This window comes from Arvicanthis niloticus, chromosome 23, assembly GCF_011762505.2.
Source record: "Arvicanthis niloticus isolate mArvNil1 chromosome 23, mArvNil1.pat.X, whole genome shotgun sequence".
NCBI classification, from domain to species: Eukaryota; Metazoa; Chordata; class Mammalia; order Rodentia; family Muridae; genus Arvicanthis; species Arvicanthis niloticus.
The window spans coordinates 28,719,565-28,745,030 of record NC_133430.1 but is presented as its reverse complement, the minus strand read 5'-3'; the positions used below and the strand labels follow the sequence as shown (position 1 = coordinate 28,745,030).

Below are 25,466 nucleotides of genomic sequence, written 5' to 3'. Positions count from 1 at the left end.
AAGTGTACCACTAACTCATTTTCTTCCCTTTAAATAAAAAAATTAGACTTAGTTGTCTTATTTTATGTGTTTATGTTTTGCCCACCAGTATGTATGTGTGCCATGTGTGTGATTGGTGCCCACTAAGGTTAGAAGGCATAGGATCCCCTAGGACTGGAGTTATGAGTGGCTGTGAACCACTGTGTAGGTCCTGAGAATTAAACCCGGGTCTTCTTCAAAAGCAACAAGTGCCTTTAATCAGTGAACCATTTGTGTGTGTGTGTGTGTTTGTGTGTGTAGTGAGTGTCTTCACCTGCCGAGCCACCTTGCAGACTCTTCCTCTTCCTTGGTGCAGTGCTAATAGCATTCTGTGTACTACCTACAGCTGCCTTTTGCACCTCCTTTTTCCCACACTGTCACTGGCATAGGGTCCTCTGGAGAAGCAAGCCTAAAGCCATCTGTAGGGGATGTTGGGCCAGACCCTAGCTGGCACCTACCTGCCATGGCTGTCTTCTCTCCGCTGCTGAGAGAAGACACTCTTTCTACTCTGCTCTTGGGTCACCTTTTTTTCTTTTTCTTTTTTAATCTCCTGGGACTGGATCAGGCCCACAGAAGCCTGGTGGGATAGAGTTTACTTCTACTGCTCTGAAGCAGCACTTTCCAGGGCTGTGGCTCTAGTGACGCGAAACAGGCCCCTCTACTCCTGATGGTAAGGGTGCTGCCTCTGACTGTGTTAGCTGAGTACCTGCGCGTGTGTATCTGTAGTCACTGTTGGCACCTATGGGGTTGCTTTTAATTGGTCCCTGTCTCCTGGCTCCATGGGTGATAGGGATGGTGACAGAGAACTGCAGAGTCTGCACCCATCACAAGGCCCTCAGCAGGGCGGGAACTGCGGACACCCAGCGTCTACCTGCTATTACCCATCTTAGATGCATCCCAGCCTAGGGAGCCAGGTTCTCTGATGCTAAGAGCAGGTGTTCACATGTACTGAGCACTAATTACAAGACTGGTATGATGCAAAGGACTCTGTTATCTGTCTTAGCTCCACTACAGTCTAGCAAGGTAGACACCACTGTTCTCATTGTAAAGAAACTTAAAAAAGTAAATTTCCTAGATTAGAATATGGAGTACCGGGTTTCCCAATGACATTCTCATACATATGTTATTATACTTTGTTCTCCATCTTCCTCCTCCCGCTGAGCTCTGCTGTGTCCCTCCCCCAGCCGATTCCTTCTTCCCCAGCCAGCCCCCCTTCTGAGGAGGCAACTCTGGCACAGGTTAGTTAAGTGACTTGTTGAGGGGTCCACAGCTAACTACCTCCCTGTGAATGTCATAGAAATGACTTAAAATGAATGGCTTAGCACAACAGAAGTTTATTCTCCTGTAGTTCTGGAGGCTAGAAGTCCACATTCAAGGATAACAGGGCTGTGCCAGTTCTGGGGGGCTCTAGGGAAGAGTCTTTGGTTTCCTCTGGAAGCTCCAAGCAGCACCGTGATTGTATCTGTTCAATTTCTGCCTCTATCTTACCTTGTCTTTCTTGGCAGGACAGTTGCCATTGGGCTTAGGCATATCCCCCTCCTCTCCCAGATAGTCTAGGCTGATCACATCTGAACCTAATCAGTAATGGTGACAAAAGTCTTCTTTCCAAATAAGGTTACAATTATAGGTCCCAGGGGCTAGGATGTGGCTCTATTTGTTTTTTTTTTTTTTTGGGGGGGGGTCGGGTGGGAGGCAGATAGGCTATTGTTAAGCACACCCCAGGAGCTCAGTTGAACTTCCAGGTTGGGAGCATCCAGGACTCCTCAAGCCAACAGTCTCACTGGCATGGCTTTCCCTGTTTCATCAGAGAGTGTGGGCTGTTACATCCTGACATTCTGCACCCTGCTACCCTCCATGCTTTCAACTCGTAGCTATTTCTTCTGTAACCTTTTGGGGTGTTCATGTTGGATTTAAGAATTCTCATACCTTAATGTGTTCAGGAGGTCCGGCCTCAGGGACTGGGAGGACAGCTTCACACCTGGGCAGGTAGGATGGATGTGGTACTGTTGCCTCAGTGGCCACACCTCTGAAATAGGAATGAGGGAATGGCCTGATCCTACTAATGAGGAGTGGAGGAAGGCGCTGCTGCTGCTGCGGTGGTCTGGGTCTGACTGCTCGTTAAGAGTAGCAGTCAAGCAGGCTGCTCTTCGTTCCTGCGTCTCACTGTTGTGGCCCCAAGCAGCTATTTTCTACCAAATTAAAATCCACTCAGTGCTCTTCCTGTCCCCAAATAAAAACTCCTCTCCAAGCTTGCCTGTTACAGCAAGACTTTTTAATAGACTCTGCCTCGTAGAGCCATGAGACATATGTCCAATTAGCAGAATAATTTTGCTTAAATATACAGATAAACTGTTGACTGACAACAGCGACGCGAGTTTGAGGCTAATTTAAGGGAAAGTGTCTTGGGAACTGTGGTACTGCCTTTTCCCCAACTATATTGCACCCCTCCCCCAACCTATTGTTAGGCTTTCCTTCCCTCTAGTCTTTTCCTTGGGGGCAGATCTCCATCCTGACCATCTAGATGATCATAAGGGACTTCTCCAGGCTGTGCTTCATTGTTGGGCAGAGTGTCCAAGTATGACTATTACACTCTCCCCTCCCCCACTGAGACAGGGTTTCTCTGTGTAGTCTTGGCTGCCCTGGACCTTGCTTTGTAGACCAGAGATCTGCCTGCCTCTGCTTCCTGAGTGCTGAGATCAAAGGTATGCACCGCCACCACTACCCTGCTACATTTTATTTTATTTTATTTTATTTTATCTTATTCTTTTTGGTCAGTGGTCCATTATTGAGGGGACCAGGGGTGAGTAAGAGTTGTGGAACTCACAAGAGCATCCATTCCAAGAAGACAGGGACTTGGTCTCTCTTGCTTCTGTATCACATGCCCAGCAACAGTGGGCACAGTGTGTTTCTTAGATGAGTTGTCGAGAGAAGGAGCAAGATGATTTGAGCTCTTGCTGAGTGTCCCAAAGAAGATAAAATGTAGTCACAGGACAAATGAAAGTGAGGTTGAGGAGGGTTCTTTGTCCTTGTCTGTGTGTGAAGAGCTGTCCAAGAGCCAGCAAAGGGAGAGGGGAGGCTCTCGGAGGAGCCAGAGCTGGCTTTGTAGTTCCCTGCGCTCTGTTTGTTCAGAGGGTGAATGGGCATCCATCTCCTCGATTTTTCTAATTTCTATTCTCTCTCTCTGCTCTGTCCTTCTCTCTCTCCCTCCCTTCCTCCTTCCCTATCTCCTTTCCTCTCTTTTTCCCTCCCCCTGCCCCTCCTTCTCCTTCCTTCCTTCCTTCCTTCCTTCCTTCCTTCCTTCCTTCCTTCCTTCCTTCCTTCTTTCCTTCCTTCTTTCCTTCCTTCCCTCTTTCTTTCCTTTTTTTGAGGCAGGGTCTCGCTATGTAACCTTGGTGGGCCTAGAACTTATTGTATACACTAAGTTGTTCTTCAGCTCACAGAGATCCTGCCCCTGCTTCTGATGTGATTACAAGTGTGTGCCACCACACCTGTGATGGTTTGAAAGAAAGTGACCCCCATAGGCCCAGAGGGAGGTATGGCCTTGTGGAGTAGGTGTGGCTTTGTAGGAAGAGGAGTGTCACTAAGGAATGGGCTTTGAAGTGTCTGATGCTCAAGCCTGCCTTGTGTCACTCTCTAGTCCTGTTCATCCAGATGTAGAGCTCTCAGCTTCTTTCCAGCGCCATGTCTGCCTGTGTGCCTCCATGACAACAATGGACTAAACCTCTGAAACGGTAAGCCAGCCCCAATGAACTGCTTTCCTTAATTAATTAATTGCTTTTCAAGACAGGGTTTCTCTGTGTAGTCCTGGCTGTCCTGGAACTTGCTCAGTAGACTCGGCTGGCCTTGAGATCCACCTGCCTCTGACTCCTGAGTACTGGGATTAAAGGCGTGCACCAGCACTGCCCAGGACATGCTGTCCTTTATGAGTTGTCATGGTCATGGTCCCTCCCTCTACAGCAGCAGAAACCCTAATTAAGACAACACCTGATTAGTTTTCTGGGTTTTAGCGATGCCCCAGGTGGCTTGGCTCATGGTTCTCTCGTCCTGTCTTCAGAACCAGCAGCATTTGGTCCAGTTCTGGTGCTGCTATCTCTCTAGTGCTCTCCTGCCTTGGTCTTTCTTCCAAGAGCTGTGCAGATTACCACTGTGTACCCGGGCAGTGTTCCTCTTATCCCCCTGTCTCAGGATCGTGGGATTATTAGCAGCCTGGTTTTCTTCTGCAGGGTGTGAACTGCTGTTGGGTCTGTTAGGAAAACAAATCTCACTGTGAAAAATCCCAAATGTCATTACAAAGCCCAGAGAGTAAAAAAATGAATGTTGTACCTGGCGCCTCCGCCTGAAATATGTTGCCCTAACTCTTGTTGACTTACCACTGAAGAACTTTAAGCTGTAATTTCTGTCTCCATCTCTAAACCAGGACACTTTTCTAAGGAATTACTACATGTGATTAGATGAACAAGTGTCAATGTCTTTTGTATTAGTCAGGATTCTCTGGGTTCTGAGCTTCCTCATGCTGTGATCCTTTAATACTACTCCTCATATTGTGGTGACCCCCAAACATAAAATTAATTTCATTGCTACTTGATAACTTATGAATTGTAATATAAATATTTGATATGCAAGAGATCTGATATAAGACCCCCCAAAGGGGCTGAGAGGAACGGAACACAGAACATGAATATGTACAAAGCGGTATGATTAGACTGGCTGGCCTGGACAGGTTGGGCAGTCCAGCAGTGGCTGCTTGTTCACTGGAAAGGCTGAGAGCCCTGTAGGTTCTCACTGCAGGAGGACAGATGCCCCTGCAGTTCCAGTTGGGCACCAAAGGCCTAAAAGATTTCCAGAGACTCCTCAATCTTAAGCTCTCATAGGAAGGCTCAAGAAGCTGGGTTCTGGTGTTAACGAAGGATAGCAGCGGTGGTGGTGGTGGCAGCAGCAACAGTGGCAGAGTAGATGCACTTAGCCACAAGAAGCAAAGGCAAGCAGGCAAAAGTAGTACTGCCATTTTCTCAGCTCTCTTTCTGTCCAGGCTTCTGTTGGAAGGTACTGTCCACTCTAGGCACCTTCCTTCTCAGATAAGTCTTCTGCGGAAGCATGTTTCTTAGTTGATTTCAGACCCACTCAAGTTGAAATTACATTGTCTAACCACTACCCTGTGGTCAGTTTCCCCTAGCTTCCCTGTCTCATGCTCTCCACATGCCCCTGAACCTGCTTAGCTCCACTCTCCTTCTAAGAGTGAGGCCTTCTTGCCTGTATCTTTTGTGGGTTTGTTTTGATTTCTACTGTCAGCCATGAGAGTACAGGGCTGTGTAGATGTGAAAAAGAGGCTGTCATCCCACATCCAGGCGGGTATCCTGAACAAGCACAGCGAGCCAAGCGGGGATGCAGGCTGTCTGGGTGTGTTATTCTGCTCATGGCCTTGGCATTTGTTATTCTTGTCTGTAACAGCCATTCCAGAAAAGCCCCCACTTTTCTGGTCGCCGAGCAACTGTGAGAACAAATTAATTATGCATTTTCTCACTGTGTGTGATTAAGGGGCAGATGGAGGGAAGGGTTCTCTGTAGCTTTTCTGGCCACGAAGTTCCCAAATGGATAGTTTCCAGATTGACGAGTTCAGGTCCCCAACTCCTGTGGGCATCTGTGCAGGCCGGCTTGCTCTTTGGCAAGGGGAGCCCCAAGTTGCCAGTAATAACATTGTTATTCTCTTAAATTTGCAACTCATTTACTGTTTGCTGAGTGCTTGTAGTTATCATGACAGCTCATTTGTTGGGATTCCATGGATGCTGGGACAATTTTTTTTTCTTGCTTCATACCTTCCTAGATTATTGTTGGCAGTGTCAGTTCCACCTCTAGAAACTAATTCCTTCAGCCTAAAACTCTGTTCCCTACTAAGATATAGGTGTTGGTCCAGGAGATGGCTCATTGCCATGCAAGCCTAAAGGTCTGAATTCCGTCCCCAGAAGCCATGTTTGAAGCAAGCCAGATAGGTGTGATGGTACACACTCTCAATCCCAGTGCTTGGGAGAAGGAGGCAGGCAGATCTCTGTGAGTTGGAGGCCAGCCTGGTCTACATGGTATGTTCCATACCTGCTGGAGTTACATGGTGAAACTCTTTGTATCAGTTGCTTTTCTTTTGCTGCGATAAAACACCATTACCAAGGCACTTAGAGAAGGAGCTGGGAACATGCACTTGTTGGTCTGGAAACTATCATTTTAATTTCTGTTTCTTCTTTAGAAGTATGAGGGCATTATGCACCCAGGCCATCCAGCTCACGGCCCTCATTCTCTTTGGTCTAAGTGTCCAGGACCAGGTCCCAGACAACTAGGTATAGCTCCTGTTCCCCAGAGCCTGCAGTAATGACTCGGCCAGCTGAACTGTCCTGCCTCACCCACCTTTTCTATAGAACCCACAACAAAGGCTTTTGTCCATACTTTCTACCCTGGTAGTTTTCTGTGTAGCCCTAAGTGGCATGCCGTGACTTCCAGGGATTGAGACTAAAAACTCTTAAAATTCTTTCCTGATAAGTGCGTCTGTGTATCTGCATCTCACTATACTTGATTAAAACACTTCTCCAGGTCCCTTAGCTTAAGTATAGAAATACTTACTTGTGACCTCATTTCCCAGCCACCTTAAGAGGTAGAAGTTGTTTATGGATGGGTTGAAGACCAAGTTGAGAGAGGTTCTGTGACTTGCCCCTGGTGCTGGTGCTGCAGTTCAGTGCCGTCACCGTCATTGCCATTGTTGTTGTCGTCATCATCATCATCTTCATCCTCTTTGCCAGATGTTAACTGTACAGTGTAACGAGTTCATTATGGCATCGCCAAGCATGCGTATAATATACCCAATCAGATTCAAGACTCAGTTGCCTCTGTTTGGAATCTGTGGCCTTGTCTTGCACTGTCCCCTACTTCTTCATGTCGTTTGTGGGGCACTTGTGTATCTGCTCCTCTGTCTCATGACATCCCCAAACCTTGCTCAATTCTGATGGGGCCCCCATGGATTCAGCCTGACAGTTCCTTTCTGCCAAGTTTGGGGAGGTAGAGCCTCTGCTCCCAGGGATTCAGGCAGGAAAGGAGAATGGTCCTTCTTGGGCCTTTGCTCCATTGGCTCACATCAGTAATTAATCGGCACAGAGTTTATCTTATTAGTCATTCATTGTCCCCCACTCTCAAACCACAAACCAAGCTCTCTAAGAACAATGCTTTTAATTAATATGAGGCAGATTAAAACTCATCACAGCAAGGTTGTTGGTAATGAGGTAGTCATAAGGCATGTTATCAAGCTGGGAGTGAAAAGGAAGAAGGAGCCTGGGCAGGGGCACCATGCCAGCTGCTCTGTGCTAGTTCAGGGGGACGGGAGGCAGGTGTGGGGCTCTTGGGGAGGAGGCACTGCACCCATACATCCAGCTGACCAGTGAAGCCAGGTTCTGGGTAAGGCACAGCTGGGGTTCAGTGAGCAAATGGGTACCAGATGTCAAAGTAGTCAACAGAAATTGGGGATCTCTGAGAGGACCCTGTTTAGAATAATACTTCATTTCTATGTGTGTTTCTATCTTTCCATTCCCTCTCTCCATCCCTCCCTGCCCCCTCCACCCCCTTACTTTTTGTGAGAGAGTCTAGAATTCTCTACTTAGCCTAGATAGGCCTCAAGCTCATGAGCCTCCTGCCTCGGCCTGCAAATTATGGGATTAAAAGGTGTGTGCTACAGGTGCTATTTGCGTTTTTTGTACAGTGATGCTTTACATTAAGTGACAGTCTGTGGAATTAGTTCTTGTTTCTATTAGGTTATAGGACCCAGGCTTATTAGGCTGAAGGGAGGGGATGGAGATAGATGTTTTAGTATGTATGTATGTATGTATGTATGTATGTATGTATGTATGTGTATATATTGGCTTTTTCCAGACACAGCTTTCTCTGTGTAGTTCTGGCTATCCTGGAACTCACTCTGTAGACCAGGCTGGCCTCGAACTCACAGAGATTCTCCTGCATCTGCCTCCTGAGTGCTGGATTAAAGCATGCACCACCACCACTTGGCTATATTTGGGATCTTAGTCATTCTGACTGGGATACAATGAAGTCTCAAAGTATTTTTAATTTTCAGTTCCCTGATGGCTAAAGATGTTTAATATTTTAAAAATGATTCCTTTGTATTTCATCTTTTGGGAACTCTTTGTTTTATTAAGTTTTAGACATTTCATTCCCTGGGAAGATTGATTTGTTTCTCTTCTGTGTCTTTTTGCTAATTTTTGAGCACTGGCTGTGTGCTGGACTGGGGGCTAGGCTTGACTTTAGGTCTTACTTTATTTAGCCACAGGGGTGAGCATAATTATTGTCCCTTTCTGCTCAGGAAGAGACCAAGGTTCTGAGTTTATCAACTTATCGAGGTTTGATGACAGTTAAGTGGCAAAATAGGATTAGGGCCTAAGTCTTCCTGACTCTGGTGTCAGTACCATTGACGAGAGCAAGTCATATGACCCTCCTTGTTTGTTTAGGGGTGAGCACATTCTTTGTATCCTTCTAAAATATATCCAACTGTCAGGGCTACCTCACTTCCTAACCCGATGACCATCCAGGGCCTGTCACGTGGAGTGACTGGGCAGTTAACTTTACCTTCCTGCTGTTGACAGATTTGACAGTATGGGCTTATGATTACTGCTCTGGTGATATTGTGGTGACATCTATGCTGTAATCCCAGGACTTACAAAACCTCACCAAAGCTCATTTTCTTGCACATGGTGCAGAGGATACAGAGCTGGGTGTCTGGAGGATGAAGGCTTGGACCACTCATCTACTGGTTGTGAGTCTCTGAGATTGTCACTGAACTCTGATGAACATCTCAGAGACCTTTGTTCTGGGGCTGGGGAGATGGCTCAGTTGGTGAAGTGCTTGCCTTGTTAGTGTGAGAATCTGAATGTGATCCTCAGAACCCATGTGAAAAGTTGAGCATGATGACGTGTGCTTGAAATCCCAGTGGGGATGAGATGAGCCATAGAGATGGGTAGATCCATCCCTGGGGTTCACCAGCCATCCAGCTTAGTCGGCTTGGTGAAGTTCTAGTCTGTTAGGATACTTACAAAAGGGGGATGGCAACTGCGGATGTTCACTGAAACACACACACACACACACACACACACACACGCATACACACACATGCACACACACACACACACACACACACACACACACAGACAGAGGGTGAGGCAGGTAGACAGATAGAGAGACAGTGACAGAGAGACATAGACCAGAGATGGACAGAAAGACAGAGACAGATGGAGCACAGGGAGGGATACAGAGAGAAAGACATAGTGTTGGGAGGGAGAGAGAGAGCCTGTTTTTAGAAGTAATATGCAGATTAAAAATCCTGTATCTGAATGTTTACTGTGGTACTTACTCTAGGGCACTGGACAAAGGCCTTTATATTTATTATAGCTGCTGTTGGCTGATGGGCCTTAGCTGTCCACTTCGGCAGCCACTGGCTCCATGTGATCATTCATCTTAACAGGCAGTTTCTCGGCCACATTTCAGGTGGACATTAGCCACAGTGTAGGCACTGGACCAGGTCATTTCCATGTCCCAGGAAGTTCACTGGGCAGTATGTTGTCAGCTGGCTCTTGTGTATCAACCCATCCTTCCTGTACTTCTGAGGGGGTGTGCTCAAGGATGTGTGCTTAAGGACCAGAGTCAAGTGGATGCAGAGGTCAGGAGATCCTGGAAGCTTTGTCCACCAAGTGTATACGTACGGCTGGAAGATGATTCCAGGAAGACAGAGTCGTTCATTCCTCCATGGATTCCGAGCTGCCAGTAGGCTCATCACTGTGTGGTGCCAAGTGGAGTGGGTGAGCCTGGCTTCTGATCCAAAAGGACAGTGGACCCGTGAGAGCTGGACCAGAGCAGGGACCCTGAGGTCTGAGTGTCACTCTGTTAGCAACATTTTTGTTTTCATTTTGCATTTTTACCACAACAGAATATTTTATGTTTTTAGTAATTGGCAATGCTCCTCTGTGTCTGTCTGTCTGTCTGTCTGTCTGTCTCTCTGTCTGTCTGTCTCTCTGTCTCTCTGTATGGGTATGGGTATGTGAGAGAGAGAGTGTGTGTGTGTGTGTGTGTGTGTTAGAAGCTAGATGAAGGTGACCTCAGGGCTTCTTTAGTGGAAATGAGGGTGCTATATGCAGTAGGTACTGACTCAGTTTCATGGATCTTGGGTTTATGGGTATATGACATATCTTTGTCACCAGTCTACATTTTTGGTGGCTGAGTGGCTTGCCCTGAGGTACACAGAACATATTGTAGATACACAGCCTCTGTACCCAAGACCTGACTGATGTCCCAGGTAACAGGTGAGCCAGAGTTGCCTGGCCTCCCCGGGCTTGAGTGAACCAAGGATCTCTGTGTTGCTCAGACACTGTTTAAAGGTGACCATTCTTTTGTGTCAAGAGATAGTCATTTGTCACTGTTTCAAGTCACAGATGAGGGACAATGAACTCTACTTTCTTTTGGAAGGGCTGCACAGGATAAAGCCAATGCTTTCTAAGGACTTGCAGCAACTGAGATATGTAGACATTAAAGAATACAATGGACAGGTCAAATACACACACACACACACACACACACACACACACACACACACAAACTGTGGCTTAAGTTTTTCTCTTGATCTGAGAAATCCCTCAATTTTCATCTTAATCATTGCAAATTTAATTTCAGGGCTTAGCACTGTGTATCAGCCAGCTTCTAATTACATAAGTAATTTGAACAGGGGAAATTGAATGTGAAGAATTATTAAGTAGTGGAAGATGACTAACCCCTAAAAGAGACCCAATGAGAGTCTAATGCTGTAACAGAAAATACACACAACAGGTACTCCTGGAGAGGAGGGCCAGAGAATAAGGCTGGGTCTTATGATTCAGCTAAGTTCTTTCTATCTTGGGCAGCCTGCTGGCTGGTGGAAGAACTTGTTAGTAGGTATGATCACAAGGTAATCTGTAGGAACAGGCTTTTGGTTGCTGAACACATGCTTCCCAGAAGCAGACTACAGGGGATAGAGTATGGACTGCTGCTAATCTTTGAGCTCTCTGGAGTGAGTGCCTGCCCCTGCTGGCTGCTCATCTCTGTTGAATACTAGAATCATTAAGGGTGACACTGACATCTTTTGGTTGCCATAGAATCCCCGGCTTCCCAAACCTGATACCTAGCCTTGGGAATCAAAGAAGCAATGGGGTCCATAGTCGAGAGGCAGTGGAGATGGTCCCGCTTAACAGGGGTTTGGCTTACTAAGGTTTTTAATTTAGGGGCAGGGAAAATGGCCAAATTGGTAAAGAGTCTGCTGTGTGAACATGGGGACCTGAGTTTGGATTCCTGTCACCTACATAAAAAGTTGGGTGTGGTGCCGTGCATCTGTAAGTACAGCATTGGGGGAGCTGGGAGACAGGTGGATGGGTCCCTGGAGCTCACTGGCCAGCCCGGATGGTCCAGCTTCAGTATAGAGCCTGTCTCAAAAGTGAAGGTAGAGAGTGATTGAAGAGGACCCCTGATGTTGGCCACTGCCCTTCATGGGTGCTCACACAAGATGGGATGCTTGTCCATAATAGTTTTAATCTGATACTGACCATACCATCTCAGAACTACAGCCTAGCTTTGGACAGCTGTGGCCCTTGCTTTACCCAGTTCCATATGTCCTTCTGCTGGCTGGCACTGGCTGGCTTGGTCCTGCTTTTTGTTCTTTGTCATCTGTGGTTGAAGCAACCCTTATAGTTGCTAGACAGGTGTTCTGCTACTGAACTATACCCCTGGTTCCTGTTTTCCACTTCTTAAGGCAGTTTCCCTGCCTCCGAACTCTGACTTCTCTGGGGTCACTCTCCCATTTAGGATTAATTTCTTTCTTACCGTTTCCTCCTAGAGGAAACAACTGCCGATGGTGCCTCTCAGACCCTGTCTGCATCAAGGCTGGAGGGCTCCACTGAGGGTGGAGCTGTAGGTACATAGGTTTCTCTAGAACGGGTTGTGATGGGCATCAGAACTGTACACCAGGTTTAGAAATGGTTGGGTCCCCGTGGGCCTGAAGACAGCCTAGAGCTGGGACATGGGTGTTTAGGGCTGCAGTGTTTTTTTGTTTTTTAATTTTTATTTACTTTATTTTATGTGTCTCTATGTTTGGCTGCATGAGTGGATGTGCACCAAGTATGTGCCAGGTGCCCGAGGAGGTCAGAAGAAGGCACTGGATCCCCTGGAACTGGAGCCACAGATGGTTGCGAGCTGCCATGTGGGTGCTGGGAACCAAATCAAGTCCTCTGCAAGAGTAGCCAGTGTTCTTAACTGCTGAGCCATCTCTGCAGACCCCCAGCATTCTCTTCTTATTATCTAAGGCAGTGGTTCTCAACCTTTCTAGTGCTGCGACCCCTTAATACAGTTCCTCAGGTTGTGGTGACCCACAACTGTAAGATTATTTCCTTTGCTACTTTAGAACTATAATTTTGCTATCGTTACAAATCATAATGTAAATATCAATGTAAATATCTGTGCTGATGGTCTTAGGTGACTCCCGTGAAAACTTTTGTGATATACAGGTTGAGAACTGTTGATCTAAAGCAAGTTTGCTGTGTGGCTCCCCTGGTAACTAATTACACGGGAAGACATTTCTTCCACCACTGGAAACTCTTCACATGGCTTTATTGTCATTATTCTTCTTAGCCCCGGAGAGTGTAAGTTCATCTTCAGTGTTCAAACTTCTTTGTTACTTCATTGGTGGAATCAGGAAGCAGGTCTCCACAGCACACTGGGACTCGTTGTTTCCTAAATTATATGTAAGGTGCATCTTTCCTTAGAAGCTGTCGATCCTACAAGGCAGGACCTACCTCATCTCAAGACCCTTAGCTGGGCTGGGCTGAGGACTCAGCTTGGTTGCACGTGGGGACACCTCTCAGCTCTGTTAGGACAGAGTCGCATCAGGGTGTAAATGAAGGGACCCGTTGCTGACAACCTGCCCAGCGGCCTGTTCCATGTGAGAGACTAAAGCCCTCGATTCAGTGTTTTGTAGACTTTGACTGGGGATTCATTTCTATTTTCTAAATAAGACAACTGATTTTCTTATCTTTGAAGGTATCAACTCTGCCTCCCTGAACTACTTTGAGGATTTAAAAAAATATGATATATATGAATAGCTATTATTATTTACTATTATTACTGTTATCATCCTGTCAGGGGTAGAGTTGCAAACAGACTTGTTAGCTGGTCAAGGAGTAGGTGGCAGAAGTGTTCGCTCAGTATACCCTTGAATGAGTCAGTATATTAGTCTTGGTTAATAGCTGTGAATACTCATTTGTAGGGAGTGAGGCTCCAACCAGTTAAGCTTTGATGGAATGGGAGGAGACTGGAAGCTCCAGGCTGTGTGCAGAGGCTGGGCTCAGTATCAGATTAGAACTGAATGCACTGAGGACAAGGAGAACATTAAAGTAAAAGATGAAAAAAGAGGGTGTGGTGTATGTGTGTGTTTGTGTGTGTGGTGTGTGTATGTATGTGGTATGTGATGTGTGTGGTGTGTGTATGTATGTGGTATGTGATGTGTGTGGTGTGTGTGGTGTGTGTATGTGTGTGGTGCGTGATGTGTGTGGTGTGTGTGGTGTGTGTGTATGTGTGGTGTGTGTGTGTATGTGTGTGGTGTGTGGTGTGTGTGTGGTGTGTATGTGTGTGTGTGGTGTTGTGTTTATGTGTGTGGGTTGTATGTGTGTGGGGTGTGTGTGTGTGTGTGTGTGTGTGTGTTGTACCTGCTGCCCTGGGCACTGGGGAGTAACCAAAGGTGTTTGAGCAGAGAGACAGGAGAGTGGAATGCTGCCCAGGGAACATGCTGCACTCACTCCTCTGGCTTGCCTGTCTCCTGCAGGTACATCTCCGCTCTGCCAGGCGTCTCTGTGAGCTGTGCTGTGCCAACCGGGGCACTTTCATCAAGGTGGGCCAGCACCTGGGGGCTCTGGACTACCTGCTGCCAGAAGAGTACACCAGCACGCTGAAGGTGTTGCACAGTCAGGCCCCACAGAGCAGCATGCAGGAGGTCCGACAGGTCATCCGAGAAGACCTGGGCAAGGAGGTACCTTGTTGTTCTGGAGCCGGGAGGGATCAGATTAAAAAGTGAGTCTTTACAAAAGGCTCCAGTGGAGTTCTTGCTGCCTGGGCCCAGGATCCATCACTGATGCAGAATCAAATGTCTCAGCAACATTCAGTACTAAACCAGAAGCTAGAAGGAGCCTCAGAGACCATCACTAAAAAACACTAGCTGAAATATGAGATGTCTGTATTCAACAGTGTTGGCTGGTAACCTAAGAGGATTCGGCTGCTTCAGTCTAATTCTGTCTGTCAGCCCGTGGGGTTTACTGCACGCTGATAACTATTGTGTGCTACACTGTCACAGTTGGTCCTCACAGCAAGTGTGAGGTGAGAACTATTACTGACTCCATTTTGCCGCTGAGGGATGGAGGGGAGCACACTGTGCGAGGATTGCATCAGCACACCATCCAGTTCACTGCATTGGCTTCTCTGGAAGGTTCTGGTAGACCCTTGTGCAGCCTGCTTGATCTTCCAGGAATGGGAAGTTTACTCTTATCTGCCACCCAAGGTGCAGGGTGCTCTGTTCTTTTGTAGGTAGCCTCTAACAACTCCTGCTGGGCAATGGTGTCAAGGCCTTTAATCCCAGCTCTTGGGAAATGGAGCCAGGTGGATCTTTGTGGGTTCAAGACCAGTCTGGTGTATATAGTGAGTTCCAGGACACACACACACCACACATAACACACACACATATAACACACACACCACACATACCACACACACACACACATCACACACAGACCACACCACACACACATACATACCACACACCATACACATAACACACACACACACATAACACACACACATAACACACACACATCACACACATAACAAATACAAATACACATACACATAACACACACATATACCACAACCACACCTACACCCACCACACACCAGTCACCACACACACCACACACACCACACACTCCACACACACACCACATACACACACACACACACAGACCACAACACACACACACACACACACACACACACACACACACAGAATAAAACTCTTAATAAGTCTTTTGATGCACACCTGCACACCCCACCTGGTTCCCACCCACCTGTTTTATGACTGCTCCAGCATGGGAGGGTCCTGGTGGCCAGAGTTTGGGATCTGGAGGCACAGTCTTGGATCTTGCACAAGTTACGTGCTCTCATCACCTCACCTTTTCTGTCAAATGAGGAAGAGCACATTGTCCACCTTATAGGGCTGGCATGAAGATTACAGAGAATGGAGAGCAAACAGAGGCTTGTGCCCCGTGCTCTGCCCATCCACGCTCACTGTGCACCACTAGCTGTCAGTGCCCGCGGTCTTGGTGCCTTTTTTGCCTGGAGTGCTTTTTACTATAATCGCTGTCGGCCAAGTGATTCTAGGCCAGTTGTCCATCTGTCCATCCACCTAGCAGATGTGAGGCAGAGAGAGCTTGGTGCTGCTATCCCATATACACTGCAGCCATCCTGGAAGTCCTTGACCTCCCTCGACCATCTGAATCAGGCCCATATAACTCAGCCCCCCCAAGTGTTGCATTGTCGCTTGATTGGCATCAGGCCATTCTATTGCAAATCAGAAAACCTTTAGGGATGAAGACCATGACAGTCCGTTTCCTCTGGACCCGTAGCAGCACCAGAACAGTAAGGTGTATACTAGGAATCAGTATTTGTTTAATGGGCAAATGACCTTTCCTAGGTTATGGGATTTTTTTTTTTTTTTCTGATACATGGAGCTGGTAGTCAACATCCAGTACCCAGTTAAATAAGAGATCTTGCATATTAGCAATGGCTTGGCTACAGAGAGGCTCCTGATCTGACCATGTGGGCCCTGGTCAGGCACAGATGCCTCCAACTGCCTTGCTCAGAGAAACATTTCATCCAGAAGGAGAAGGAGTGAAAGGCAGATCGACTTAGGGCTGGAGTCAGGGAGAAAGCTGGAGGCTAGGAGGGGCGGGGCTTGGATAGACCAACCCTGGGCAGCAGGAAGGGGGTTGGCCTTGGTGCTAGCCAGCATGCCTTCACTTCTTGCTGAGACTGTTGGCCTCTGGCTTCCAGCAGTGTGAGATTCACCCCCACCCCCTTCCCAAGCTAAAACGAAATAAGTCACTGTAATAACAGTGCAGAGCGCATCATTGCTGGCATGTGGGAGCTCAGCAGGGGCAGGTGTGAGGGAGGGGTGGGGGGAGAAGAGTAACCCTTAGTAGGTTTGGAATAAGGAATGGGGCCACAACAGGCCAGTGGCTCTGTCTAGATCAGGCCAGGGCAGAGGGAGGTGAAAAGTCACAGGGTCGTCACGGTGGGTCCACCCAGCTCTCTGCAGGGTGTTTGGGGTTGGAAGCTGTCTCCTGCAGATTCAGGGAGTCTTCTCCAGCCTCCTCCAACTGAGTAGGCCTAAGCCCAGTGGCTGTGTGGCCACTGTCGCAGTTTGTCTGTAGTCCTCCTGACATAGTAACGCTTTTGTCCAGGCTCTAGTTCCCACGGGGCTGTCCCTCACTTCTGGGGAGCTTAGAACCCTCGGGTTTCTTACCACAGGCTCCACAGGTACTCAGTCAGAGTCTTCCCCCACCCCCAGGAAAGTGGCGTCTGTTCTCTGGTGACACACACTCTGTCATCTGTGGGTGGAGGGGAGGGGAAAGGGGCTGTGTGGGAGGCAGGGTAAGTGAGCGTGGGGGTGTGAGGGCGGAGGAAGTCACTCATTCCGCACGCCTGCCTCCTCCAGCCCCTCCCTCGAACTGCTTGGGAAGAACTCTCTCTTTAAGAACAGTGTTGATGAACTGTACAAATTCCTGCCCCCTTTGGCTGTAGGGCCTCCTGCAGCAGCAGGCTCCATCCCTGGTCTCCAGGATGTAGCTGGAAGAAGCTGAACATTGAGCATTCACCATTTTCTTAGCTCTCCTGCCCTTGGATAGGTTTTAAGGTCACCCCAAGTTCAAAGACTGCGTGCACGCGCCTACTTCTCAGACTATAGGCAGGGCTAGGCAGGAGCTGTAGCTTTACAGGCTGCTTTGATCCCCACGGCTTAGTTCATGTTTCTTTAGGACCCTTCCCATCCACAGAGTCCCTGAGAGTCCATTGTATATTAAAACCTTTTCCTGTTTCAGGTTGTTGGGGCAGACCTGAGAGGGTGTCCCCACGATAGGGACGGGATATAAGACAGAGACAACATCACTCATGATTACACTTAGTTCCAGGTGACTTCCTGCCCCTGGACACCAGGTAGTACCATGGTATAGAGAAAAAGGTCACTGAAGGTCTTCATCTTTGCATGGGGACTGACTCAGAAGAGTTCTGGGGTTCACTTAGCTAAGTGAAGGGCAGCAGAAAATAATAGGAGGAAGCCCAAGAGCTGGGCCCTAAAGAGACGGGGACATTTTCTGCTGTCTCAGAAGTGACCTTGGTCTGGACTGAGTTGAGTACCTCAGCTGTTTCCTGACTACCCTTAGGGCCACAGGTCCATATGCAGTACCTCCTTTGGCCAGCAGATGGCACCTAAGTTTTTAAGTCAGGGATATGTGTTGGAGCCTTTCCTCACAAGGGGTGCCCTGAAGGATGGGATTCAGGCTCGTTTTATTCTTGGGCATGGCCTGAGGAGACCAGACTGATACTCATCACGAATGGGGCAGGTACAGGCCTGAGTCATGAGGCGGTTGACTGTTGCTAAAGTTTGAGTAATTGTCCTCTAAAGGCTTATCTTTTAAAAGGCTTGGACCTTGGAGTCGTGACATCTACCTGTAGTCGACAGGGCCCACTGGGAGGACTTAGGCCGCTGAGAACTGTAATAGTTACTCTTCTTAGTGGTGTGGTAAATATGTGGTAAGAGGCAGCTTAAGGAAGGAGGGGTTTATTTGGCTCTTGCTGTGAAGGTAAAGTGCGGTGGCATGTCCGAGGCTGTCACAGTGCACCTGCCACCAGGAAGCAGAGGCCAATGCACACCATGGATTAGCTCTGTCTCCTTTTATCCAGTATGGGATCCTAGCCTGCCACACGCTTTTAAGGTGTCTTCCTACCTCAATTAAGCCAATGCAGAGAATTCTTTCTAGACACTCAGAGGAGGTTAATTTCTGTGACCCCTGAAGGGCTTTGTTAGCCTCTTCCCGTCTCTCTTTGCTTCCTGATCATGAAACAAGCATTCTGCCCTCACCCCTCCCATTCTGTCTTTGGTCTCATTTATGAATCCTCTGAAGAACCATGACCCCGCCCTCCAGTTCTAACAACCTGTGATTTGGAGGCTCAGCGCCTGTTTCTTCCTCTTCCGTCTTTTTCTTGCTTATAGAAACAGCTGGAATATGTGGGAACGGGAGCAGTTTTTAGACCCTGATGTGGGCGAGTATGGTTTGACCTCATTCCCGACCTCATGGTGTGAGATGGGCTGATGGAGGTAATGCCTGGTCACATGAGGGTCCAAGGGGTTTGCAGGAGAGAAAGGATTCTGTTCAAGCAAATAGAGACTTTCTGAAGGGTGTGGCACGTGACCCAGGATCTTCAAAGATGAGCGGGACTAGAGAAGTTGTAGATGGGAGGAAGGGCTCACTGAGGGCTCATGCGGGCTCACTCACACAGGCTCGCTCACACAGGCTCGCGCACGCGGGCTCGCTCACTCACTCACTCGGGCTCAGCAAAGGTGTAGTGGGAGGAGAGGCAGAAGCTGGCAGGTGCCTGGGCTTTGTTAACTAGACTATAGTGTTTAGGGACTGAGGCCATGTTCTGAAAGGCCTGCAATGTTCTTTTCAGAATGTAAGCCTGAGGGGGTGAATGAACTGGAGAGGAGACTGGGCAAGGGAAGCTGAAGAGACTGACATGGAGACAGTGGAGAAGGGAACGCATGAGGGGGGTGAACCTGATTGTCTCAGTGATGCAGAGATGTGCTCACCTTTTTGTTTATTTCTTTAGACAGCATCCCTCTATGTATCCCAGGCTGTCCTGGAACTCACTCTGTAGACCAGGCTGTCCTGGAACTCACTCTGTAGACCAGGCTGTCCTGGAACTCACTCTGTAGACCAGGCTGTCCTGGAACTCACTCTGTAGACCAGGCTGGCCTGGAACTCACAGAGATCTGCCTGCCTCTCCTTCCTGAGAGCTGGGATTAAAGGCGTGCACCATCATGTCCAGCAGGTGTGGTTATCTTTTATAAGTGAACAAATAAAGTGAGCAGAGTTCAGGGACAGTGGCACTGGGGAAGTGATCATAATGATTGCCAGCTACACTGGCACTGCCATCCTTAGTTGCAGACACACACCTGCACAGACATATCTACCCATGGACACAACCGAGTCAGGATACGACACATTTCAACAAATGATCCAAGCATGTAGACACAGTATGGACATCCATAATCATAGCTCTTAAGACTCTGGGGATCATGAGTTTGAGGCCAGCCTGGGATATGTAAGTGAGACTATGCCGAAATAAAGGAAAAGAAAACAGAGCAAGCAAAAGAGAAGCCATGGATGGAGGCTCCGTATTGTCATGGAATATAGTTGTGCCAGGTAAGAGTCTCACTTCTGAAGTCTTAGAAGTTAAAGAGAATTTAGTACAATTTAGTCTGGAAACTCTAGCCATTGTTTTTTTTTTTTTTTTAATTAGATATTTTATTTACACTTCAGATGGCATCCCCTTTCCTCATCCCCCCCCCCTTAGAAAGCCCCTATCCCATGCCCCCTTTTCCTTTTTGCATTTATACATTTTTTTTTAAATAATGTTAATCATAAGCGTTATAAGTTTGAAATTGTTCAATCAGAGGTGTAACCCACTGACCGACCTAGATATAACAACTATCTTTGACTGGTGGAGATACATGAATATCTGCCTCCCTGTCTCCCCCCTCTTTCTCTCTTTCATCACCTAGCTTCTCCTCTCCTTCTTCTTCTCCTTTTCTTACTCCTTTTCTTCCTCTCAGTACTCCTCCTACCTTAGCTCCTCCTACACATCACCCTTCCTGTTAAAATGAAACTTTTCTCTCAAAATACAATTAGAGCATAATTATGCCAATTTGTACCAGTGAGGTACAAGATAGTCCTAATACCCCGTCCATCCTTTTGTTGACTAACCAGCACCTCTGTCATCTATCCTAACTAAAACATTTAATTCTGAACCTGGCTTTAGGATGAATGTCAGCTGACGACCATCCACTCAAATCTTTTCTCTTACGGTAAATAGCTATAAGTTTTCAACCCCGTCAGAAATCCAGAATGACTGAGTTAACTATCATTGTGGTAAGCACAAAGCATAGCTTCTAAAACTTAGCCAATTTATAGAGACCTCTGAACACCTGAAAAGCCCCTATACTACCGAACGTTGGAGCATCAAATCTTCAGCCTTCTGGCCCAGAATCATCTGACAGACCTTGGTGATGCAGGATTATTAGGGACTGATTACTCTGTCTAGGCAGATATAATCAGTCAACTATTCTGCATGTGTGTCCTTTTCTGGACAGTAATTTGTCTGTAGATGGAGAGAGGCAATTCTTGCCTAGTGGCTGTTACCACACAACTGGAGTAACTCCAAGGATGCTCAATTTCTTCTTAGAATCCACAACAGGAAGCTGTCAGGAGCAGACAGGTCTCTAATCAAAATGAACATTAATATATAAATATTTGTAGCGTCAGTTCTATGGACTTCTGATGTTTTGAAAACCAACTATCCATGTAAGGTAACCTGGACTGTTGTCTGTTCACTCCTCTCAGCTATTTCTAAATAAAATATGGAAAACACCCTAACAATAAACTCAAAAATATGAATTTGCTATAGTCCCTTAACTCATAGGTTAACTGTCCCAAATCAGTTAAAAAAAGTTAAAAAAAAAAAGGGGCTGGGTCTAGGCATTGTATTCCTAAATGTGTTATACAGGCACAATGCCCATGAGCGTATCAATATTCATCTCATTTTTATATTAATAAGAGGCTCGTACCAATGAAAACCTTAAATTTGAGATCAAAGTAAATTTTGTACCATTTAAGAAATTATAACTTCATCTTGATAATAATTATACAGATTTCTACCAATAGGTTATGGCTATGCAGTAAGTCCTAGCTAATCCCCCCTATTCCAACAAAACCACTACTTGTCCCTAGAAAGACAGACCATTATTAACCACATTAGTCCCCAAGCTCAGGGAATAGGGGCGCTGACTCTTCTTTAACTTCTTCAAGCTGATTAAGGGCGTTGAGATTTTAGAAGAGGGGTGGGGGGAAGAGTAAGTTGATAAGCCTCTGATGCTGTGTCTTCACTGAATCCAGATGGAATTCCAGGACATCAGAGGTTTGGGCAGGTCTGCTCAGTATGCTTGATGAGTAGATACACCAAGGCTGTGTATTCTAAGATACTGCCTGAGTTAGAACGCCTGGGATCCCTGCTTCCTCTGGGTTCTTGGAGGTTGGGGGCAGAGCTGCCACCCAAGATCTGCTCAGTACTCTGGCCCAGACCGGAAGGTCTAGCCATTGTTAAGGGATGCTCTCGTGTGCTTTGTGTCCTCTGAAACATGTTTATGTCAGCCTTTTGCCATTGAACTCCCCTCCCAGGGGTGTAGGGATATAGAATTGGCTTTATTTTGTGGCCAATAGTTGCTAGGGACCGGTGCAATATGTTTTCATGAGTGCTGTATGTTGTAGGGACTTAGTGTTCTTCATGGAACACATGGCTGAGTTTCTGTGGAGATTCGGAAGAGATGTGGGGGTGCTGTTGTGTACCAGGTACATATACCCATTTTTGTATGAGCTCAGGGGGGCATGTGGAGGATGATCAGTCATGTTTTGTTCTGGGTTGAATCAAAAGTTCAGAAAAGATAGGAAACTCCTGCCTCAAAGATGTCAGCTGCTTATTCAACATGGTGGTCCTGGCCAGAGAGACAATGCTGTGGGGTGCAAGGACCAGCCAGAACAAAGGCAGGCAGGAAGGAGAGGTAGAAGAAGGGATAGCCTGGGCAAGGAGCACAGAACTGCTGCTAGCTCAGGGAAATCTTGGAAGTAGAACAAAGTGTCCCCTGCAGGCAGCCTTTCTTCTGGGCTATTACCTCTCTGCTGGGGCTGTGAACAGTTTCATTCCTATGTTATTCTGGGTTATCTAGAGAAACTGAACTAATGATATATGATTGTATGAATCTCTGGATGTATGTGTGTATATAAATATGTAGAAAGATAGATTTTTTTTTTTAAAATTTGGATTATGGATATTATTGTCAAGGCTAGCAAGTCCAAAACTGGCAGAATGGCCCTGCTAGAATCCTAGTAAGAGCCAATACTGTAGTTCAGGTTCAAACGTGAAGGCTGTCTGCTGGCAGAATTCCCTCTTGCTTTAGGGATATCATCGGATTGCATGAGGCCCACTCACATATGGAGGGCAACCTGTTTTACTAATAAATTGGATGTGAAGGTCTGTAGTTCCAGTACTGTGGAGGCGGAGACAGGAGGATTGAGAGTTGGTGGCCAGCCTGGTCTACATGGTGAGGCAATGTCTTAAAACCCGAGGGCTGGGTTTTGGATTTCCTATGTAGCTCAGTGGAAGAGTACGTGCCTAGCTTTCTCAAGGCTCTGGCTCTGACTTTAGCACGGGGCAAAAGGAAAAAGGGGGGAAATCCATCTAGAGTGACATTTACTCTAATATGGGGACACAGTGACCTAGCCAGGACGGAGCACAGATAAACCACCTCAGGCAGGAGCCAAACTCCCTGTAGGTTTACTAGTTTTGTGGTCTTGGGCTATTTCTTGCTTTTTCTCCTGTAGACTCTGGAAGGTGAGCTCAGGGGGACTATTAGAACACTGTGCCTCTGACTGCCCCGTCCTCCTGTTATGCTCTGTATTTATCCTGTGAAGGTGTTGTACCAGCCCCTTCCTTAGGGGTAGGGGGTCCTTGCTCCCTGCGGCTCTTGGTCCTGGTTCCTGGTGCTCTTACTCTGGTCTGGCCTGCCGAGGTCAGCCTGCCTCACTGGCCTGCTGAGGTCAGCCTGCCTCTCTGGCCTGCAGTCATCTATAGGATCTCATTGTTAGGTTCAGCTGTCCTTTGACCTGCTTCTCCTGGCCTGAAAGCCACCGTTGTTTGTCCTGGCACCTGTCTTGTCTCCCAGATTGTCTCTAAGAAGGCCCCCAAGTGAGTGTTCTGGGAATGGAACAGAAGGATCTGGTAGCCACGCAGCTAGTATGAGGAAGCGGGTGAGGGGGGAGGGAGAGTTCCCCTCCTCCTGGCTTGTCCTCATCCTGCCTTCCCAGCAGATCTCAGTAAAAAAATACATTTATATTAAAAACATAATGAAGAATAAAAAACATTTTCCCCCAATAATGCCAAACATCAAAAGGAGATTTTTATCAATTATGAGAGAGAAAGATTTTGGCCATAAAATGGTAATTTAATGAGTAGGAGACGGATGGCGGGAAGCATTAATGTCAGCCACAATGGATGGCCTGCCATTAGTCACCGGAGGAGAGGCAGGCGAGGTGGTGGCCACACAGCCTGGATGGTCCTTTTTTGATGTCCCCAACCCTAGCCTGTCCTCCTTAGTCTGCTCCTCTCTCTCCATCTGCTGAGTCTCTGCTCCCACCATTTTCTAGCTCTGCCCTGGCTCAGCCTGTTCCCCGCTCCCCCACTGCTCAGTCTCGGCTCCAGGCACCATCCCTCTGATGGTTATAACTTTTTTTTTTCCTCTCTGCTTTTTTGAGACAGGGTTTCACCATGTAGCTCTGACTGTTTTGGGTTTCACCCTGTAGACCAGGCTAGCCTCAGACATAAAGAGATCCACCTCCTCTGCCTCCGAGTGCTGGGATTTAAGGTGTGCACCACTATGCCGGGCTCAGGTGGCTCTTGGGTCTGTGAAGGAAGCTCCATGGTGGGAAGAACAGGAGCTGCCGGAACCTCTCAGCCTTGCGGCCTCTCCTGCCTGGGCTGCTCTAGGGCTCCCTTCTTTTCCTTTTACTTATCTTATGTGCATGAGTCTTTTGTCTGTGTGCATGGATATGCACTATGTGCATGCCTGGGCCCACAGTGGTCAGAGGTGGGAGTCAAATCCCCTGGAACTGGGATACAGATGTTGAGAGCCGCTATATGGGTTTTGGGAACTGAACCTGGGTCCTCTGTAAGAGTAGCCAGTGTTCTTAACTGCCGAACTGTCTCCTGCATCTGTCCTGTTTCATTCTGTTCTCAGCCCCACCCCCCACTCCCCACCCCTGTGTGCTCACTGGGCTTGTTCTCATTTTTTTGAACTGCTATGTCTAACCATCATCACCGGCCTCCAAGCGTGTAGCCCCTGTTCCATGCGGGGTCCTGATGAGCAGCTTTCCTAGGAAGCTTCCTCCTGTGGCTTCCTCAGGTCCCCAGTCAAGGTCAGTGACTCTTTGGGACTTGTAGTTTATCACTTTCCAGTACTGAGTCTTTTATGGTGCCTAACTTAGATTTAGTATACAGTAGGGTTTAATAAATGTTCTTCAGTGGAATTCTAGAATTGGGTTGCTTCTGTTTTCTTGAAGCCTTCACTGGCTCCCCAGGGAGGTTAGATGGACCCCCCCCTCCTTTTTTTTTAATTTATTTTTTTATTTTTTGAGACAGTGTTTCTCTGTGTAGTCCTGGCTGTCCTGGAACTCACTCTGTAGACCAGGCTGGCCTTGAACTCAGAAATCCGCCTGCCTCTGCCTCCCAAGTGCTGGGATTAAAGGCATGCGCCACCACTGCCTGGCTTAGATGGACCCTCTTGTGGATATGAAGCACATGACTTGGATCCATGTCCTGTGCTTTGGCTGGTCATCTGGTCTTCTCTGTGCCTGCTTATGGTCTCAGGGGTTCCCTCAGGCTACTACCCTGGACTTGCCTTCAAAACCACTTAGCAGAGGAGTGTTAAGTGAGTGGAGATTCTGTCTGACTTGAAATTGGAGTCTTGCTTGAGTTCCAGGTGCTCTGTGTTATCCTGGGTATGATCTTTCTAGCCTTGGTTTCCTTGTCTGTAGTCAGGGGTGACCAAAAAACCTGTGTATTAATAGGGCTGTGGTAAGGACTGAAAGATATAAGCCATATTGAAATGCCTCAGAACCTCTACCTAGGTAGTGATGTCTTAGGTGAGCCCTCAGAAGCACAGACAGGAACAGAACTAAACAGAATGAGAAAGCATCTACATAGAAAACAGTCAAAAGATTGAAGAGACCACCTGTAGAGTGGGGGAAAATATCTAAAAGCTGTCTCTTCAGCAAAGGAATAATATCCATGGTTTATCAGAAACAGAACAAAAAAACCCCTATACTCATTTCAGTAGAAAAATATGATTTACCAAGAGTTAAGTGTGATGGCATATTCCCTCAGTCCCAGCACTAGGGAGGCAGAAGCAGGAGGATCTCCATGTGTTTCAGGCCAGCCTGGTCTACAGAATGAGTTCTAGG

At 47.3% G+C, this 25,466-nt stretch overlaps 1 protein-coding gene across 4 annotated transcripts in view; it reads left to right on the top strand.

The window, feature by feature from the left end:
* The window catches only part of Adck1 (aarF domain containing kinase 1), a 283,194-nt gene that overhangs the window by 14,891 nt on the left and 242,837 nt on the right, over positions 1-25,466 (top strand). For all 4 annotated transcript variants that reach the window (XR_013106668.1, XM_076921542.1, XM_076921544.1 and 1 more), the window contains exon 3: positions 13,895-14,098. Coding sequence is in view for 3 of the 4 variants with exons in the window: in XM_076921542.1 (XP_076777657.1) it covers positions 13,895-14,098 (204 nt within the window). In the remaining variant the exon portion in view is untranslated. The remainder of the gene's footprint in view (positions 1-13,894; positions 14,099-25,466) is intronic.